This window comes from Furipterus horrens, unplaced genomic scaffold (assembly GCF_987537825.1).
Source record: "Furipterus horrens unplaced genomic scaffold, mFurHor1.1.pri manual_scaffold_2, whole genome shotgun sequence".
In the NCBI taxonomy this organism is placed as follows: domain Eukaryota; kingdom Metazoa; phylum Chordata; class Mammalia; order Chiroptera; family Furipteridae; genus Furipterus; species Furipterus horrens.
In genome coordinates this window covers 82830552-82852077 of record NW_028327172.1, presented here as the reverse complement: position 1 = coordinate 82852077, position 21526 = coordinate 82830552, and the positions used below count along the sequence as shown (strand labels likewise).

Below are 21526 nucleotides of genomic sequence, written 5' to 3'. Positions count from 1 at the left end.
TCTTTGCTAATATCACTTTGGCTTTCATAAATTTTACCGGAAAAAAAATTGTTGGTTTGCTTATTTATCTCCAAATGACAACATACACCAGCTTTGTTTGTATCAGCTTTATTAAAATATAATTAACATGACATACAATTAACCCATTAAAAGTGTCCAATCAATGATTTTAGTATAGTCACCGAGTTGTGCAACCATCACCACAATTAATTTTAAAACATTTCATCAACCTGAAAAAAAACTTCTGACCCATTAGCAATCAGTTCACATTTCCCTCTACCTTCCTAGCCCCAGGCAACCACTAAGCTATTTTCTGTCTCTGGATTTTTCTATTCTGGATATTTCACATAAATGGAATCATACAATATATGGTCACTTGTGACTGGCTTCTTCCACTTAGTATAATGCATTCAAGGCTTATCCATGTTGTACTACATATCAATACTTCATCTTTTTTATTTCTGAATAATATTTCATTGTATGGATATACCACATTTTATTTACCCATTCATCAGTTAATGGACACTTGGGTTTCCAATTCTTTCACATCATTGTTAACACTTATTATTATCTGTCTTTTTGATTATAGCCATCTTAGTGGGTATGAAGTGGTATTTAACTGTTGTTTTAATTTACATTTCCCTCAGGGAAAATGATGTGGAGCATCTTTTTGTGTGCTTGTTAGCCATTTGTATGTTAACTCTGGGTTTTTCATAGATACCCTATATCAGAATGAGGAAGTCCTTTATATTCCTAGTTTACTGAGTATTTTATCAGGAACATTTGTTGCATTTTATCAAATGCTTTTTCTTCCTCTGTTGACATGATCATGTGGTTTTTGATACCAGCTATTTATGTTAGTAAATAATTTTTCATACTTATGAAATCTATGTGATCCTAAAAATGTGCAATGCATTTTGAATTTTTATTAAAATGTTCAAATTTAAATTATTAAGTATACACTCTAAAAAATATTTCTATAACAAAATCGTGGAGAAGCATATTAGTAATATATGTATTTTGGAAGAAAATTTACTATGAAATTGATCTAGGGTCTTTTTTGAATGGTAGAAACCATGGTGTGTGTTTTTTCCTCTACCAGTCTAATTTTTGTGGCCCTACCTTTTTAAACTACATCTTGGCTACTTCTTTTCCTTAGAACAGCAACCTAAATACACAGTAAAAATCTATGGAATGCTTTGCACAATACCAAGTTAAACACAACACAGTACATGAATATTGCAGAAAACAATTCAAATGAAAGATAAATGATATTATCAGAGGACCTGTGTTCAACTGTCAAATAATCAAATCCATACAACAGTAAAGAGGACAATAAAAAGTAGTTACATTGATAGTTAAATATACCCAAGTCAAGTGGTTTTTAGTAAAACCTGTGTACAACCTTTTAAATCAGTTAACTACCTTCTAACATTTAACAAAATTACTTGGAACAATGGGCTCTATCTCCATGATTACACATAACCATTTTATCAAAACATGCATACAAAAAAAAAATGGAACATTCCCTCTCTTATAAAATTCAAAGTCATATAGTGTGCAGAATTTTTTAAAGATGTTAAAAACCTGTAAAGGATATCAGACCAGTCCAAAAAACAGACCTTCAAAATAACTAATGTGCGTGTTGAGGTTTTGGAATCTATATTGGTTCACATGGCTGGTACCAGCTAGAACTAGCAAGAACCAGATCAGGGAAAGGCTTCATGAAGGAGATGTGTTTTATTATAGTAGGAGGTAAACATGTTAAAAGTAGCTCATCTTACAAGATCTTACTAAAAAACCCTCAATAACATTAAGTACATTTCTGCTGTTTTATTCTCAATGTTTATATTCAATCAATAAGTCTTAAAATACAATGAAGCAAAAAAGATGTCATCATAAAAGTTAATTTCAAGTATATCATTTAAAACCAATTTAGTGGGCAATTATATCTGCAAGGTGTTAACTAAATCACATATTTTCTCAAAAAATACTGCTATGTATTTCACTTAATTTTATTTCCACCTTGCCTCCCAAAACACAAACTAATACTCAGATTTTTAGGGGGTTCATGTTTAATTTTCCTGAGATTTCCAATATTGCATGTATTGCCAGAATTTTAATTTAACTCTTTTCCTACACAAAACAAGGAAAGGTGCTTACAAAATTATAGAGCTCTACAGGAACACAGATTGCATCCTAGGAAGATAAGGCACTGTCCTCTTCACCCCAACATTCAGATCCTAACACACTGGGATTGCACCACATGAAATGCAGGGGCCAAAAGGGACTCTTTTTCCACAAAACACTGCACTAATTCTCCAGTATTCAGTTTTTCCACTTGAATGGAATAAAAACCCTTTTGAGAACAACAATTACAATCCCCCCATTTTTTTCTCAGGCGCACTATTGGACTTCTTAGTGCATGCACAATGCAAATAAGGCAAGCTTCCTTTCACAGAGTGATTAATATGCAAAGACAGCCCGCTTTTTTAGTAGGATGTGAAGAACCACCAACAAGCTTTTCTAAGCCCAGAGGTTTCTACAATTATTTGCACTGTTTATTTTTAAACAGAAGATTACACAATAACACCAAGTGCTTTAGCTCTAATTTGCCAGTATTTTGTAAATAATGACAATTTGGACTTTTAAACCCTTTGTATCATATTTAAAGCATGGTCAACTATTGATTTCAATATACTAATTTTTCCCAAGATCTTGGAATCTCAGTTGTATGAAAAAAAAAATTGAAGCTATATTTTCTTTTTTAAGAAATTATACTTCATTTTTAAATAGCAAGTGTCTGGCACATACCTTGGGAAAACTTAAGATTTCAAATATCTATTATAAATTCAAAATAAGACCAAGAAATTACATTTTAATGGTCATCCATCTAACTTATATGTATCTTTATAAATCTGTGACTTTTCCAAATTTTTCTTAAATTCAATATAAAGCTGTGTTTTGATAGAAAATCAAATAAAATGTGTTTAACAAGACAAATGCTACAAAGAAAATAGAATCTTTGTACCACAAATTACATACATATGCACATTTAAGCTCAATAAAATAATTTAGGGAGCATTTCTAATCATGTGATTTTTAGCAAAGTAGCCAAGAAAATGGCAACCTACCAGATATGATGTTAGCTCTTTCATAATAAAAATTTCATTTGTCTCATTTTATTTTTACTACCTTCACCCACAAAGTTTCACTAACAGATACCAGTCATACAACTACTTGACATTTCTATCTAATGTTTGAAACAAACAAACAAAAAATCAATGATTCAGGTGTTTCACTTTTGCTCCAGATATGGATTTTTTAATCGATGTATTAAACATCCAAATGTAAATTTGATTTTTGTGTTCATTTTTTAAAACCTCTGTAGCTATAATACGTTAGATACGGATGAGATTTATGACTTCAAGTTCAATTTCAGTCAAAGATTTAAAATATATATAGTTGTAGGTAAATATTGTTTATGGCCTAAATCAAACTCATCTTTTCACCAACAGTCCCAAATCCCAGGACAGGGGATTCTATCAGCCCATGAGGAGTGGATTATGATACCCAAACTTATCAGGCTTACTTTAAGATATTGTACATATTAGCATCATTTCGGGGACATAAGTAAATCAGTTAGGTACCTTTGTTTCCTTGTGAAGTTCTAGTAACCAACCAGTGGAAGTCATTTTTACATCTAGATTCTCCAGATAGCATCAGATACATAACCAATCCCATATTTAACACCACCAAATTCACTGTAGTTTAAATTGTTTTCTCCTTTTGTACTTTTAAATTCTAAATTAATAAATTTGTCATTGAAAAAGAAAAGGAATAAATTTACTTGTTCTAACCTATAAATAAATGAAAAGATGAAAATGAAGACTACATTAACAATGGAACTCATCATTTTAATCTCTCATGTTTAGTTTTAAAAGTATATCATTTTAAAACCACTTATCACAATATTTAACATTTAGAAATGCATACATAAATTATTAAAATAATTATCTATATTTATAATTTGTCTTTTAAAATTCCCCACTATACATTTATTGTTATAGCATTTAAATAAATAATTTAACTGTCTAAAGCTGTTGGTAATAGCTATTTTCTTAATATTGCACCAGGCAGCCGAAATAACACTCAGAATAATGTACTGATTTACCTCCCAGGGACTTCAGAGGATCTGTTGTAAATATCTCTAGAAAACCAAGTAATAAATGATTATTCAAGTTTCTTATTTAGATACAAAACAATCTTTAAATACTTAAATCAATTAATGTGTAAAAATTTTATATTCTAAAAAATAATGCCTATATCTAACTTGGCTGTAAAAAAGTATAAATAATAAAAATATTCCTTTTATGAGAAGGAAGGAAAGGGAATGAACTGCCTACATGACCAGTTATCTGAACTGAGTCTGACTGGTAATTTAAATTCTAATTCCAAAGCCAATTTAGCTCAAAATGACCTCAAATAGTAATTTAGGGCAGTTAGCAGACTCATTTTCAATCTCTTATTGAAATATTACACAATGTCCCTTTTTCACTTCTTTTTGACAGACAGTTTTCTTTAATGAAAATTTTAAATTTTAAACATGCCATGAGTAACTTTAAGTTTGATACTCAAAAGAAAAAAATCTGAGAAAGGAATAAATAACCTTTGGTTATCTTTTTCTGATATCTCAAGGTTGTGTTCGGTATCATTCCACAGGAGTATTAAAAATGTAATAAAAAACACTTTAGAAAATGTTCTGGAATTTTTTTTACAGAGCTACTGAATATATTCATCTTGTACCCCCAACTTCTGGACCAACCACATGTATCACAGAGTTATTCCATAAATACTCAATAAAATGAATGCTCCTAGTAAATGTTCCTGCCACCCAGTAAGTCTGGGACAGAGCCATTTGCCAATGTGTTCACAAAACTGCTCTTATCCTGGTCACAGCATCACTGCCAAGCCCAAGTCTTTATATCCAGAAAGGTGGCCACCCTAGAATTTTCTGAGGACTTCTTACTTCAGAAAAGTTTCTTCAAAACTCTGAGACTGGCCCTAACTTCCTCAACTGTCAATCCCCTTGAAGATGTCTTCACATGCAACTTCTTAGGTCTTTGCCTTTGATGAACTCCGAGTTCTTTTCCTTTAAGAACTCTGCAGGCTTCATTCTATCTCAAAAATTCCATACTAAAACAATGTAAGCTCAAAAATTCCAAAAATCAGCTTTGACTTGTAGCAATTATGAACCCTGAAAAGAGACCGGTCATCAGAGGGTTCTCACGGTCTGCTCCAAAATTAAAGCTAACAGTCACTCTCATACCACCCCCTACCGCCACCTCAAACCACTAACTTCAAGACACACACAGAGGTGCACACTGTAAGCAACAAGAGGGTAGAGGCCATGTATCTCATCTCCCATTCTGCATTTTTATTAACTGGAGAGGTTAAGTCTCGGGGACTTTGTTCTCGTGGATACCAGGCATTACTGAGGGCAGAAGTGCTGACTGAGAATAGGATTAAATGAAGTCTTGAGTATTGAATAAAACACGTGACTGAGATAGGATTAAAAGAAATCCTGAGTACTGAATAAAATACATACCACCTGAATCATTTCTCCAACTCAATTTAGAAAACAAAGTAGTCAGACTTAAACCCTATAAGCTGCAAAATGTTGGGTTCTCTTCAATTGACCAGTCCAAGAGAAAATGTAGGTACTAATGAATAGAGTGGATGTCCCCCACCCAAAGGCCAGGTCTCTAAGTAATCACCCTGCAGTGAAGCCCACCCACACACAGCTTCTCCACCTCTTTTCCGTGTCTTGCTTCTAATTACTAATAGAGCCAAGGGTCATTAAAATTAGAGAAATGAAATGAAACATTATGAAATTATGAAACGCGAGGAAGATAGTAACACAATAAAGAGAAATTAAGAGGATAAAGAGATGATAAAGGAAGCAAAGAAACTTCTAAAATACTCAGTGATATAAAAGATATTGCATTAAGAAATAAAAAAAAGAGTATGTTATCAAAGAGACATTTAAAAAACAAAAAAGAACTCTTAGATATTAAAATTACGTTAGCAAAAATAGAAAATTCAATAGAAAAATTGGCAAAAAGCTGAGAAACCCTCCCATAAAGTAAAGGGTGGCAGATTGGGAGAGACAAAAAATGAATAATAGTGAAAAGAAGAGAAGAAAATTTAGATAATCAATCCAACTTCTGAATAAGAGCTCCATAGGAAAAAAAAAAAAAGAGAGAGAGAGAGAGAGAGAGAAATGAAAATATCAAATAAATAATATAGGAACATTTACCAGCACTGAAAAACATAAATTTTCAGACTAAAATGGTCCACTGAGAACCTACTCCTATAAGTTAAAACAGACCTCCATCAAGGCATATCGTTTTGAAATTTCAGAAAACTGTAGACAAAGGCAGGGTCCTAAAATTTCCTAGAGGAAAAATAAACAAGTTTTACAGAAAATATCAGGAATGAGAATGGACTGGATATCACAAATATACAACACTAAAAGCTAAAAAACACAGAATAACATCTTCAAAATTCTTAGGTTAAATGATCTCCAATTTAGAGAATTATATATCAAGCTAATATAAATTAACCATCACAAGCCTAGAAAACCAACAGCCAGACTGAAGGAGAATAATATCTAGGACAGATGTCCCCAGGGGGAGAAGGGAAATAACCATGTTTAAACATACTAAGAGTAGATTCATACTTCAGTCTGAGAACTTGACAATTAATTAGTGATAGGTATGTAGAAAGCTAACAAAGGAAAACAAAGGCCATTGTAAACTCTAGGAAAGCTAGAAAATTACAGAGGGAAGAGAATAAAATCACATAATTGTTTAAGGCTCAGATGTGAATAATATTTACATGATCATAACAGTAAACATTAAATATTAAGTGGCCAAGGTAAAGAAAGTGGAGAAGGTGAACAGTATGTAAGAATATTAAACCTCCATAGGAAAAAGTCAATAAACAATACTTAAACCTAAAAAATTAAGAAAGTATAAATAATGGAGATATATGCAATAAAGTAAAGACACTGTTAAAAACAAAAACAGCTAAAATATATAGAAGGTGTTGTTTGTGGGGGTCAAAATCGAAAGTGGGATGCATAGGGAGTGGTAAGAAGGGGTAGGAAAGGGTTGGGGAAGGAGACTAATGTGTTTTGTTACAAGTCATAAAACTATTTAACTTTTTAAACAATGCAGCCATTTTATTTTGCTAAAAATTAAAATTAAAATCAAGAAAAAGGGGAGGAACAACCAATTAATTTCAATTGCTTGACTAATTAGTATCTTTAATCTCAAAATACACTTACTATAACTTAGCAGATGAGAGAGAAATTGGCTGACCACCTTCTGTTAATGGTAAATAAACAGCTATGGACTTTGAACCAAGCTGAGAAGCTATATTTAACAAAACCACTCTATATGAATGAAATATGAAGTCTCCTTTGCCCTGAATCCTTGGGGATTAGGATGTCTCATGAGTGCATTTTCCAGATGAATAACACTCATTCTATTACCTTTTTCATCCCTACTTGTCATTGGTGAAGCCAATGGTATCAATGTTTACTTTTGTTTTATTTTTCCAATGACTCCTTGATGTCAGTCTAGCACAGAGCTGAACATAAAAGACACATGTTCAATAAATGAATCCATATAATGGTTGCCTGCTGCTTAAATGGACCAGCTTAAGTTGGCTGCTGAAATAAGGTTTAATTATGAATACCCATTATTTATGCTGTAGTATGTTACAGTCATTCCCTTGGCATTCTTTTTAACCAAATACTAAATGGCTAAGACTGACATGCTTTTTGTGTTCTTGAGTCTGCTTTTCATAATTTTTCCATCCACTCAAGTTACTACACCTTCTTACTATTAGTATACCTGTCCCTAGCAGTCATGTCTCTTTGATTCTAATCTAAATCTAGGAGTCTTTATAAATGTTGTAGAAGCGAGAAAATTAATTAAGAATATATGGACTCTTTCTGAATGAAGAGTTAAGGACTTATGAGTCAAGGATATACATTTCATTGCATGGTCTTTGGCATATCTATTTTAGCTATCCAGTAGGCTTCCTTCCCTTTATTCTTCATTTTTCATGTTCCAAAGAATAAAGGTTGCCAGATAAATGACTTCCAGATTAATGAAGTGTCACCAATATTGTCTTTAGCAGCAACCATTATTTAAATACTAAATTTTATGGCACCACCTTTGTGGTGAATTGACAGGTTTAATATTAACCCCTATGTAAATAGAAAGTAAAATCCATAGAAACCAACTTGTTTTTTAAAATTCTACTTTTCTCAAAATCAAGATCTATTAGACTTGGCTTTCACAGGAGGTAAAAACAGTTAAGCAATCAGCCATGGCATTTCTAACTTAGTTACAACTCATGGTGATTCTGAACCCTCAGAAAATAAAAAATAAAAGGAAAAATGTTATTCTAATTATAATCAAAATGTAAAAGCAACACTAATTATACATCTCTTCATTGTGAACTATGGAAGAAAAAAGGGAAGTGGCAAAATATTGCTGACCTTACTATGTGCCAGACAGTTGTATAAATTGCCTCATTTCCTCCTCATTAATAATCTATTAGGTAGGTGCTATTATCTTTGTCTCAAAGATAAATAAACTGAGTGTTGGGGAGATTAATTAACTGATTCATGGTCATTGAAAACAGAAGAGCCATCTTTGAAAATGCAAATTTGATGTCAAGGTCTATGGGGAGCCCCCATACTACCCAGAGTCTCTACAATACCCAAAGGAGATACTAAATTAAGAAAGTAAGATAATTTCTAATTAAAACTCAAATAAAAGAGCTTGTATTGGGTTTACATTTTCTCATGCCTATGCTAGCAGATCTTTAAAGTTGCCATGTTGTACCCTGAATCCAATTCCCATACAGTAACTGAAGCTTAACTGGTGATTGGTAGCCCCATCCATAGCCAGAATGTATACTCACAGTTAAAATATAAATTTAAAAAATTATCAGAAAAGAAGTCAATCACAATCATTTCTACTCCTTTGCCAATCTGTTAAAAATGTACGCAACATGTGGCAAGCAAGACAAACTTCAAATTTTGCTATCCATAGTCAGAAAGATTTTTAAAAGGCACAGAAATCAAGGTATGAATATCATGGGCAATGATGCAAGAAGACAAAACAGTGTCTAAAATTTATTTTCTCATTTGATAAATGAAATCACTGGGCGAAAACGTATGTTGTTCATTTCCTCACACTAACCCATTTCATTGTCCTTTGCGAGGTTTGTAACTTGCCTTTCCCTTTTCCTCCTGGCCCTTCTCTGTTGGTGTAGCTTCATATGCCCTGAAACCTTCCCTCAATCTAACACTTATTTCCTTCACTTCTCTCACGTCTCCTGGATATCTGTGACTCTAACAACTTAAATTTCACTGTCCAATTGAAATGACTCAAGATCACCACTCTCCTCTGAAATAAATCCAGTTTCTACTTGAGTCTCATCTTCCTTATACTCCTAACCACCTTAAATATTGTTACCCTTTTTTTTATTGCACTATTTGTTTTAAAATCTGAACAAAGGCAATATATGCTCATTAGAACAGCCAGACAAATCTTCTTTCAGTCTTAAACAGAGAAAGAGACTTTTTTAAAACAAATTTGGGATTATACTTATAAATAACATTTGTTTCCAAGTTTTTTTTTAACTTAACATTATTATCCTTCTCTAACCTAAGGTGTTCATAACGCTAGACTCTGGCTTCTTCCTTTTGTTCACTATCACTTTCTGAATTATGGACAAGATACCATTCCAGGTGCTACATGAATACTACATCATAAATACTTCTGGGTGTGATAAAGACTTCCACAAGGTACTGATTGTAATCCATGGTGTTTTCCCTGAATGAAAAGAGGATAAAAATATAGACTACTACTGCCTCTCAGTCTTCTTGATCTCTTTAGCCAAGCTCCCTCCTGCCTCCTTCCAAACATGCAACACATAAACGACCTCATCCACCTTTCTACTGTGCATAGCTCAATCCTTTCTACAAGCCTCTTCGACTCACATTTGGGAAGAATTCTCCATCTGCTCCTTGTGCCCACATAATCCTTATACTGCCTCTGAACTCAGCCACATATTTGGCTCTAGATGCTACCTGGTGTTCTAGTTATCTTTTCATTCTCCACTAGACAGTGACTCTCTGAGGTCAAGGTATTGTACTTTTGAGTCTTAGTTTTTTGGTTTACACCCGGCAGCTAACAGACTGCATAGAAGTTCAGTGTTTTTGCTGTCATAGCTTCTCCCTCTTCCACAAAATCCATTAATCTCTACCCTGTGCCTTCTCTGCACGGCAGATTGTCTTACCCTCTCTCTAGTCCTATATTTTTCCATCTATGATATTAGTTTTCAAACTCTTTTGACTGGAACTATAATAAGGTACACATTTTCAACCACAACCCAGTCAGCAAAAGTTTCACAAAACAATACTTAGCCTTACTACATAAGACACATTCTTTTTTCTATTCCATTCAATCCATTTTTTTCCATCTTTTTTTCTTTCTTTTTAATGCTGGCTGAAGCCAACTAAATAGATTTCATTACTTTCAGCTGAAAAATATTGACCTTCAAGTTAAGATACTTAAGAAACTAGAGGAGATTAGAAACCGAAGGGAGATATAAATTTTGATTTCATCAGCATATTGATGGTGAGTAAAGTTATAGCACAAGAAAAAAAAAATTTTTAAGATACCACAGTGCCCAAATTTGTTGTAAAACCTAATGTGTGTAAAACTGAAGTTACCTATCTTTCATCCAAGGCAACCCCTTTTCTCAGTTTCCCCATCAAACTGACAATACCATGATTATTTCACTCCCTCAAGTTGGTAACATAATTTTTTTTTTCTCTCTCAGTCCCTTTTGGACCTAACAGCTAACCCACTGGTTGATTTGTCATCTCTAACATCTCAGCTGTGTGCCTTTTATATCCTTATCCAAAGCCATTACAGGTGTATCTTTCCAAGATTATCTGCTTTATAAAACACACCACAGCTAAGTTTCTTTAACAAGCTCCTCTGGTACATAAAATTTGACTTTATAAATTTTTTAGCTAAGACTCTATTAATAAAAGGTATAGTTGTGAATGAAGTATTTTGGTTTGCAATACACTTCACATATATTATTTGATTCTCATATTCAAATGAGGAAATTATAATTCAAAAAGACATTAAGTACCTTATATAAATTCACTTGGCTATTTAGTAGCAGAGCCGAATCTTGAACCCAAATCTTTTGATTCTAGGCCCAATACTACCCTTTCCCTACAGGCATCTTCCTACCACACAAAGAAAGGGACTGTCATTTGACTTCCCTTGCTTCCAAACTAATGTTAACTGGTTCCCTCACCCCCCAGTCTCTGGGTTCTCTGTCATCTAGTCCATCTTAGATAATGTAACAAGCATCCTTTGATTAACCTACTACTTTGTCCAGCCACTTTTGTGGCTGCTACATAAAACCCAAATTCCCTTTAAGTACAACAGTAATCTCTACCAATTTGCTCCTACTTATCTCTGCTAAGTCATGGCTGGCATCATACACAGAGCCTAGCATAACAGATGTTCAATTGCTATCACACCATACTTGTAAATATTTTTTAAAAATGAGTTTTCTAACATTTACAACCACACCCCTCACTTTGTCTAGCATTTCAGACTTTAATAAGACCTGCTCCAGTATCCAGTCTGCTTTCACTGCTCTTCAATATCAATTACCCAGCTAGACTCATCTCTTTCTGCAGAGAAATAGGTCCTTCCTCTCCCTATTTATCACATGTCCCTGAAGTCCAGATCAAGCACTAGATCTTACACACCTTTTTTCAGACATTAAAACCAACCAAGATGATTTCTGCCTTTCTAAGTAATTTTCATAATTAATACCTGCCTCCTTCTTTTAGGTACTTATTTATATAGTACCTATCATGATTTCCTAACTGTCTGAACTGAGTAAGTTTTTCCTCCACAACCCTCTGAGTACTTCCACAAGACCAGTATAGTAAGTAGTCTTAACTTTATCCCCCACCCCCTTGGCCTCTGGCACAGAACTCTGCACATCATATTCACAGTACAACTGCTTAATAAATTTTTCAAAAATTAATCTCTATTCAAGATGAACTTTTTAAAAGAATATATTCAGTACCTGTTACATATTACCTGTTTTACAATATGTGATTTTATTTAAGCTCACCAAAACCCATAAGTGAGTGTCATTATCCCCATATTACAGACCGAGACCCAGGCTCAGAAGTGCAGCAACTTGCAGAATATCAGTTAGAGATAGTTGGCTCAACTGAGACCTGTCAGACCCCAAAGCTCTTGATATTGCCCCTCCACCCTAGCACTCCCTGCTCACTTTGGTCAGACTCAGTCAGTCCAAAAGCCAAGCAAACTCACATTTACTTATCAAGTATTTTGATGCTTTATGTATCCACATCTTCCTAAATCTAGAAAAGGAGGAATTGCAGCCAACTAATATAAGTTATAGTCCCATCTTCACCTATGTAAGTCACTTAACCTTTTTCACCCACAGTTTCTATTTCAAGATCTCACACAATCTAGTCTTGGAGAATTTTTTTCTCCTAAACTCTGGCTCCCACACTGTTCCCCAAAAGAGTTGTATATACTCATAACTGAAGATGTTACCTCCATGTGAATCACCCCTTCTTCTGCTCCATCTAGTGAAGGTAAACTGATGCCCCACACCCAAGCTGGGGGAGTCCCAAGCAGAGTAAATTGCTTCCTTCCTTGTGCTCCAATGACATGTATTCATGTCTCTATTTGTAAGTGTAGTATGTCTCCCTCCCACACTAGATGATAAGCTTTAGAAACAGAGGCATATCTTATTGGACTTTACAAACTGAAATCCAACACAATTCCTGAAACTATCAGACCTTCTCAAGATTTCAGGAAGGTCTGCTAAGTGAAAGAATGCAGGAGTGTTTGCTGTGATTCAATGTTTGTTGAAATTAAGTAGTCAATGAGAACATCATCAGTCCTTCCCATTTCACAGAGTTCTTCAAATGTCACCTCCTCACCCCCTCACCCCTTCACCCCCTCACCCAGCCCATCACAAGTGAATTTCCCCTGAAAATCTCTCATAGTACTCTGCTCTTTTCCTCAGTTTAGATTAGAATATGTACTTATAAATATATATGTGTTAATTGTTTAATGTCTGTATTCCTCCCCATTATTACACTGGAAGCACCATGAAAACAGGGAAGATTTATGTTTAGTTTACCACTATATTCCCAGCACTCAGTACTCAATAGATATTCACTGAATAAATAATAGGAAGATTAAATGATATAATGCATATCAAAAACTCTGAAAATTATATAGTGACTATTATAATTATTCGTAGTACATATCCAGTTTATCTCTTCTTAGATAGCTAAAATAAAATTTTCCATCTCTTCTCCAATATCATGTGCCTTTAATTGGTAAAACTACTTCCTGCATCATCAATAGGGCATTTATGTCTGACACATGTGAATAATAAAAGCAATTCGTTTGTTTTATTCTACTTAGTAATTTACAGGCCTATCAGCACTGAGAAATGCTAAATCGCCTCAGATCTCACTTAAGATTTTCTGTGAAATAAAGGTCAAATAGCTCCTTCTTTTCAAAACTTTGATTTTGATACATGATTCTAATTTTCAATGCACTACACAAGTAGCCTTTATGAGGTATGTGTTTAACAAACTGGAATCTTATATTCTCAAGCAAGTGGATCCAAGCTGACCAACACATGGTTGTTAACACAGGATCAGGAGCGGGCTGGGCCCCTCCACTGCATGGGCTCCTTTCAAAGCTCTGGGAGGATGGAATCTGACAATGTGTTCTCATGCTTACATGTTTTCTAAATTTTGGGAAAGCAAATGAGGTTTTCAAAAAATTTTTTTTTCCTTAAGGAGGGTTCTTAAAATTGTATACCCTTTATGCCCCCACAAAACCTAGATCTACCTCTGTGCTAATTAATGGCTTTCAACCTTATACAGAGAACACTTTTCTCTCTAAAGTATTCATAATAATCAGCATGACAGCATAGGTACATTTAAGAGCAATTTTAAAATTCTAGTTCTAATCATTGAAGAGGTCATATTCCCATAACATTCATTTTAAGTCCTTTTGAAAAAAAAGCATTGTCTAAATAATTATTTTTTTCTAAATCCATATACATCCCTCCTTCTCATTAATAGACACAGCTTGAATGCACAGAAGTCCTGTGACCTCTGAAATAATCACAACAACTATAAAAAGCAGGTATTACTAATTTTCTCATTTCACAGAAGAAGAAACTGAAATTTAGAGAATTTAAATGATTAAATGACCTGCTTAAGATCAGATAGCTAATAAGGAGTATGTGTGGCTTAACTTTCAACCTAGGGTTGTCAGCCACTCTTAACCTCTATGCTATACTACTTCTAGGGTTTCTTGACAGCAAAAATAATGTCATCTCAGTCCCTTGTAACTCCCCACAGATCTGATGATAAAAAGCCAGTACTCAATAAACATATTTGGTCAACTATTTGAGAGTCGATTATGTTAGTTAATGTAATATAATCTCAAACAGTGTGACATTACTAGGAGTATTCCTAAATGGTGAGGTAATTAGATACCAGAAGCCTTTTTACATGTTATCTCAGGAGTGACACAGAACAGAAAAAAACAGGCATATGTTCCTGGTGTTTGCAGCTACATCAAAAAGTCTTAGTGAGAATATGTAGAATACAGCATATATAGAAGCCCTTCAAGACACATGAGTGATGCAAACTTTGAATTAAAAGGAAGGCATATTTACATATATCTGGGAGAAAAAGAATGCATTATAGGTTTAATAAATCACTTTCTCCAAGAACACACAGGCACAAGATAGACCAAATGGCTTATCTTTTTAACGTAGTCCTCTTTGAGTCTCTGATTGCTCAGAAGCTAAAGTAATACTACAGGAAGAGAAAAGTATGTCATCCTATAGAAAACTCCTAACTCAGTATCTGTGTGTAGACATGGTAAAGAGTGTTTAAGAAAAATGTATTGAAACTGCCTGAAAGGCACACATTTGGCACCCAGACCAACATCAAAAGGCAGTCTCCTAATGAGTATCTTCATCTGAGAGACAGCACTCAACATCATGAAAGGAAAGGGCATAATGGCACCACTGGTGACACCAAATAATTTACATCCCTTTACATCAGCAAATGGTTTTAAGGTTTGGTACTAGTAGTTAATAACAACAGAGCTGGAGGTGACGAGCCTGTGACTTTCGGATTGACTTCTGGATTTTATTGCCCTACAGTAGTAAGTACATCTACCTGTATTATCGATAGTAATTTCACTACCTCTTCTTCTCATATTAAAAACTCTGGACCTCCTAGAGACCTAGCCATTAGGAGTCACACAGACCTTTGGGCATTGCTCTCTTCCCAAGAGGCTCTCTCTTACAATATTCCTCAGAGACTTGCTGTGTATTTTAAGAGATATATAAAGTTTTCTTGTGAATTTTACATGCCTTCTTTTTTAATTAAAAGAATCTTAACCTTAATCGTTTTTTTATTCAAAGATCAAATAGCCACTATTATTATTATATAGCCAATTGAGTCATGTTTTCAGTTCTAATTTGTAATCTATTTTTAAAACTAGTAAAATGCTATTTGTAATTTGCTGCCATTTCTTTTCAAGTTCTTATATATTTGTTAGATTGCTAAACTAAAAAATGATTAGTTATAGAATCTACATTAAAATATTTATTTTGACACCATTGAATATTTGTGTACTCAAAAATTCAGTATGTAAATAGTACAGGAGAGCCTTTTATAAATGCCTTTGTCTCTCTCCTCCCTGGCTGGCTGTTCCTAGAAGACTGATGGTGGCAGGTGTGGTCGATCCCTTTCTCTCCCTCCCTAACAATTGGTTCTGCTCTCCATCACCACAGACCCATTATTGGCAGAGAGGGCTCAAACTGTTCCTAGCAACAGGTAGTCAATCATTTACTTTACACTAGGACAGGAAGGACTATGAAGGTCAGCTAGTGCCATTGAAGTCACTTTCAGTCTAGAGAGCAGCCACAATTCTTTAACACTGAAGATGTAAATATGGGGAATTCATCTAACTGATATTAAATAGAGGCTTTGTCACCTTAAAAAATTAAATTGGGTCAAGAATTCCAAAATCCATATTTCAAGCATCATCAAGTTTACAAGATGCTGTCTATAATTTAAGAAACTGAGTTCTGCAGCAAACAAAAACATCTGTCATGTCTAACAATTAGTTTTTGAATGACAAAATGGTGCTATTTATTTTGAAAGGCAATTAAGACATTCTTTCCTATGACAGAAATATATAAATATAGATTACTTACATTAAATTACATGTTACCTTTCTGAAGTTTAACGATAAATGTATTCTAAAGAGAAGCACTATGCAAAACTCTTAGAATTGAAGCAGGGAGGGTGTTCCATGTGACTAATTTCTCCCTCTTACTGCTGCTTTGAGTGAGCATCCAAAGAGAGCCCTTGTGAACAGCACATCCACACCATAATTTTTTTTCAAACAATTACTGCCTTAATTCTTGAATTAACAAGCTCAAAAAACAGTCACCAGTTAAAGCAACAAATCTTTAGTTCAATTAATTAGCATAGATCCTTGGATGAATCTCCTTTGTTGAACAACGTAAATGCCCTATTTTCTGCTATTGTAACTTTTTTTTTTTTAAGATAGATCCTGGGTAAAGGTATTTGGAAAGAAGTCAACAGGTCAGTCTCTTGGGGAGAAGTCTAAAAATTGACTTAAAAAATGTAAGTTTTTGACTAATGAAAACTTAGCCCAATTGGTAGATCTTCAGAAACTTGTAGTGGGAAGAATAACTCAAAAACTATCAAACAAATGACAGGCCACACTTCCACAATGTCTGGATTATATTCTTTTTGTTTAACTCTTCTGCACTTTAAGTACAGTGTAAGTTATTTTCAATATTTTAATATATGGTAATATTTACTGAAAGAATATCAACTTCCTGGTTTTTGGATAGAGTTGTAAAAGGATTTTCACATTCTTAAATATGGCTTTACTTACAGTCATTTAAATTTTGTTCAGAAAGACACGTTTCTGATCTTAAAATGAAAATCAACAAAAAAATATAGCTCGCCATAATTGTGCTCACTGCAAACTTTGCTGAAACATGTTTTATTTGTTTAGTGAGAGCCATTATATATACACTATACCCGAGGGGGAACCCCCAAAAAAGCATTATTTTCTGGAGGGCGGGCCCCTTGTACTGGAGGCTTCCCCTGCTAGGTGAGTTTTCTAGGAACCCATCTGTATCACTGCACTAGCTGGCGTTGTGAGGGGCTGCATTAGGTTTCAGTGAATTTTTCTGAAGACTATTTCAACCCATTTGTCCATTTCATGATGGGTGATTTACCAACATGACTGCCCACAACATGCTGAGTGTTCAGCAGTGTCTGACCAAAAAAATAGCATGATCCCCGTGCCCCACTGAATTAAAAAAGTCCTCAAAGGGAAATGTTTTACCAATGTGGAAGAGGTGAAACAAAAAATGGTAGAAGCACTAAAAGGCGTCAAAATCGACGAGTTCAAAAATTGTTTGAGCAATGGAAAAAGTATCTTGATAGGTGTATTGCATCAAATTGAGAGTACTTTGAAAGTGACTGAAGTTTAAACATGTAAGAATAAATATACAATTTATTATAAATATATTCCAGTTTGGGGGGGCGTCCCCTTATACATAAATACTTATCTTTATAAGGTAGTACAGGTGGTTGCTCTTTGTTCGAAAATTAATCCTATCCATTCCTTGATTCTTGTAAGTTAAATTGGCAGAGGATTGTAAATTTATCAAAGAAACATGACTTAACAGCCATTCCAGATCATTCAATCAAATGATTTTTCCACAAAACATCCAGAACTGCTGTAATTCCACAACCTTTCCCTTTATCCCTGAGGAACAGAAGACACCAGAACAAGAGAGGGGCAGCAGATCTGATTCATCTGGTATATTAAGTTAGCGTACCTTATATCTAAATAGTCAAATGCACCAAGTGGAGAGAGGTTGAACTACCATTGTCCCTTGAGATAATACAACATTTGAAGCCAAAAATGTGTGTGTGTGTGTGTGTGTGTGTGTGTGTGTTACTGTTTTATTTTCCTACTTACCCTTTGACTGGAATTCTTCATTTTTTAAAACTATGGTAGAAACAATAAGTATTTCCCTTCAAAAAACCATTCACTTTTTTTCTTTTGTTAATCAACCTTTTATGTGTTACTTGGTCTACCTTTTTCCTATCATCTTGGTTCTAGGGTCAGGAATAAGGACACTTTCCTTTCAGGAACCATGGGTCAAAATGTCACCCTTGCCTCAGCAGTAGAGAACATCTTAATCTGGGTTTCCCTGGGCGTGTACCCTTGCAACTTCCTGGGGATCTTAACACCGGGGATGACACCCATCGCCATGATGGAAAGAACCTCCGAGTTATTCCCCAAGGGCCTCCCAAAGATTAGGGCTCCATTGTCACGCCACCCCCAACCTATAAGGGAAGAGGTCTCAGAAACTCCCCTCTCCGCCCTTTCCGTAAGTCGTGTCCCGGTGACCCCTGGGCACTACGGAAAAAGCATGCCTTTAGCAGCCCCCAGTCAGGTGGCTTCGAGGACCCAGCGATAAGCGCCCCCGGTTGGCCTCCTGCTGAGGCTCTCTCTGCCCCCAGCCCATCCTGCCCCTCCCCCAGCTTCGCCCTGGACCCCGGCTGGCTGGTCAGCGCACGCGCGTGGGTGCGCCTGCCACCGCGCCCTCCAAGGCTACTCGATCAGGCCAGTATCAATCGGGCGCAAATTTGTGTGCTGGTCGGGGCAGGAGGGATGCTCCAATTTGGTGTGAAAGAGGCTCAAGTGAGCGAGCACCTCCCGGAGACCACCTAGACTCCATTTTATTTCCTCGGAAACTGAGGGGTGGGCGGGGGACCCGCCGCAGGGCGGGGTTCCTCCGGCGGGAGATGAGCTAGACCGTTAGGCTGGAACACCAGGAGACTGTCCTGGCAGCTCCTGGCCACCACCCGCAATGCAATGAAAGCCTCTCGCGGCTTCCCGCCCAGGCAGCCTCGCTCTGATTGGTTACCATTGGAGGCACCCGAGTAGGCTGGAGGCGGCGGCCGAGTGCTGCTCCCTGCCGCCCGTGGAGGGGGCTTGCTGGGGGCCCCCAGACTCGCCACGCGCGCTCCCCCAGCTAGGCTTAGCCGACTCCGGGCAGTTCCAGCGGCACCTAGCAGCGGCTACAGCGTACACAGCCTCCTCTCCCTCGCTTTCCTACGGTACTTACCAGCACACGCCCCCCGCCCCAAACGTCAGCCCACCCCACCCAGCTCTTTGCGGTCCCGGTTCCTTTTCTTCCCTCTTCCCTCTTCCTGTCCATCAGCGCCTAAGCGAAAATCCTAGTGTGGGGTGGGAGAAGCAGCTGGAGGGGAGGGTGGGCACGCACGTAAGAATCTTCCTGGGAGACCGGAATGGAAATACCCAAAATGAAATGAACCTTCCTCCAGGCCGCGGAGGTTCGCTAGGCGGCGGCGCAACCCCCATCACCCGTGGCAGCATCACTACTGTCTTCCTCCCAGCTCCCTATTGTTCGCACTTCGCAAGGATCGGGAACCTTGTCCAAAGAAAGGCGATTGGGGCGAAGCGTTTCGGGGGACTGCCTGCCGTTCTGCACTCGCACCGTATAACACAGGGCCCTGGGTGCGTGTGAAGGCACACGCGCGCATACACGGGCGCACACACTAGGCAGCCTGGATCACGCCCTCCTCGCCCTCCGCCCCTCCGCACTTCCTCCTGTCAAAATGCAGCGCTGGACCCTCCCATCCCTCCGAGCTCCGTGCCGAAAGCAGGCTTTGCAACTAATCAGCAATTTGGCAAATGAAAAACTAACGTCATATCCACGAAGGTGCAACAACGGTCACAGTCCTGAGATTCTGCCCATGTTCCCCCATTTTGCAAACCGTTATTCGACCCTGGCAGGGGGCGGCAAAGGCGGCGAGCCCCACTTTATTAGACCTGGGGAAATACTCTGGCTTTATTGTTCACTCTTCCCGGAGCCTGAGCTGACAAGCCCCTGCCCTGCAGAATCCGAGCCTGTGCAACGGCACTACCGAGCCCCGGCAACCGCGCCGCCCGCCTTCGGGGAAGGAGCGCTGCCCATCACTGGTGCGGCCGCAGCGCCTCTGAGATCAGGCGGCTCCGCTCCCAGCACCCGGCACACTAAGTGGGAAGGGCGGGCGCGCTGGAGGGGAGCTGGGCACTCGGTGCGCAGGGAGGTAGCCTGGGAGGGCGCGAGACTCGGCCGGACAGCCCGGGCGACGCGCTCCTTCCTCAGCGCCACGAAAATGACCACCCTTAGCATTCTTCGTAAAACCACCAAAATAACTGTTCCTAGGGGGAGTAGTAGGGAGAAGAAGGCAATTATCAAATCAAATTGAGAAGAATTGTAAAACGTACCTGCAGTTCCTAGGAAAAACAAAGTCCAGATGAGATCCTTAGTTTGCAGCATTGTAATCTGCTGGCTGGGAGGGATGTTCTTGCCGCGGTAAATTCTGTGCCCCACCTTGCAGCGAGTGTGGACGGCGTTAGAGCAACAGAGCTAGGGGCAGACAATTGCCAGGCTGAGTATGATTATTTTTGCAGAATTGTTTCCTGCCAGCAGCTGCCGAGCTGCGTTCACGCGCTGAGCGGAGAATGAGTGACAGTCCCAGCCTCAGCACACTCGCAACTCGGAGATCCTTGCGCTGGTCCGGGTTCGCTTTGATGGAACTGGGGATGGGAGCGGGAGGCGGAGGGCGGGGGTGAGAACCTCAATGTGTCCTTCCACCAGGCCGGCCACAAATAGTGCCGAACATCAAGGAGGTAAGAGAGACAGGGGAGGCAGATGCGGCCGCCTGCAAAACGCGGCCTGGAACGGCCTGCCGGAGAAAGCGGACTTCTTTCACAGGCAATCTTACAGGCAGAGCTGGGATTTCTTTCTTTCTTTCTTTTTTTCTTTTCCCGCACAGTTCTTCCCCAAGCCTCCGCGGCCCCTCCTGCTATATCCAGGCTGGATATTTTAATAACTAGCAAATAATAATAATAAAAACACCGTAGATTTTGTTAGGTTTTCAAAGTTGTGTAATTTCTCAGATCTGAAGATCCTTGAAATACAAGGAAAGGACTTAATTTTTTCTTTAAAAGTACAAAAAATTAAAAATTAGGAGAGAGGTATTGCTATTGCAGGGCTTTGTTTTGATTTTGTTTGCTTATATTAGCTATGAAGTTTGCTCTCCCACAGAGAGGCAACAGAGCATAGGGGAAAGAGGTGAGAAGCAACCCAAGTTAGAAGAAAACACAGATACTTAGAAGGAATTTCCAGAAATAACGAAAGGAAAATGTTTGTTTATAAATTTTGAAATCTGTGGTCTCTT

At 37.4% G+C, this 21526-nt stretch overlaps 1 protein-coding gene across 1 annotated transcript in view; it reads right to left on the bottom strand.

The window, feature by feature from the left end:
- Positions 1-20864, bottom strand: part of NCAM1 (neural cell adhesion molecule 1) — a 365791-nt gene extending 344927 nt beyond the window's left edge. Inside the window, exon 1 of the mRNA XM_090265947.1 lies at positions 20571-20864. Within this exon, the coding sequence (XP_090122073.1) occupies positions 20571-20622 (52 nt within the window). The 5' untranslated portion in view covers positions 20623-20864. The remainder of the gene's footprint in view (positions 1-20570) is intronic.
- Between the last annotated feature and the right edge of the window lie 662 nt (positions 20865-21526).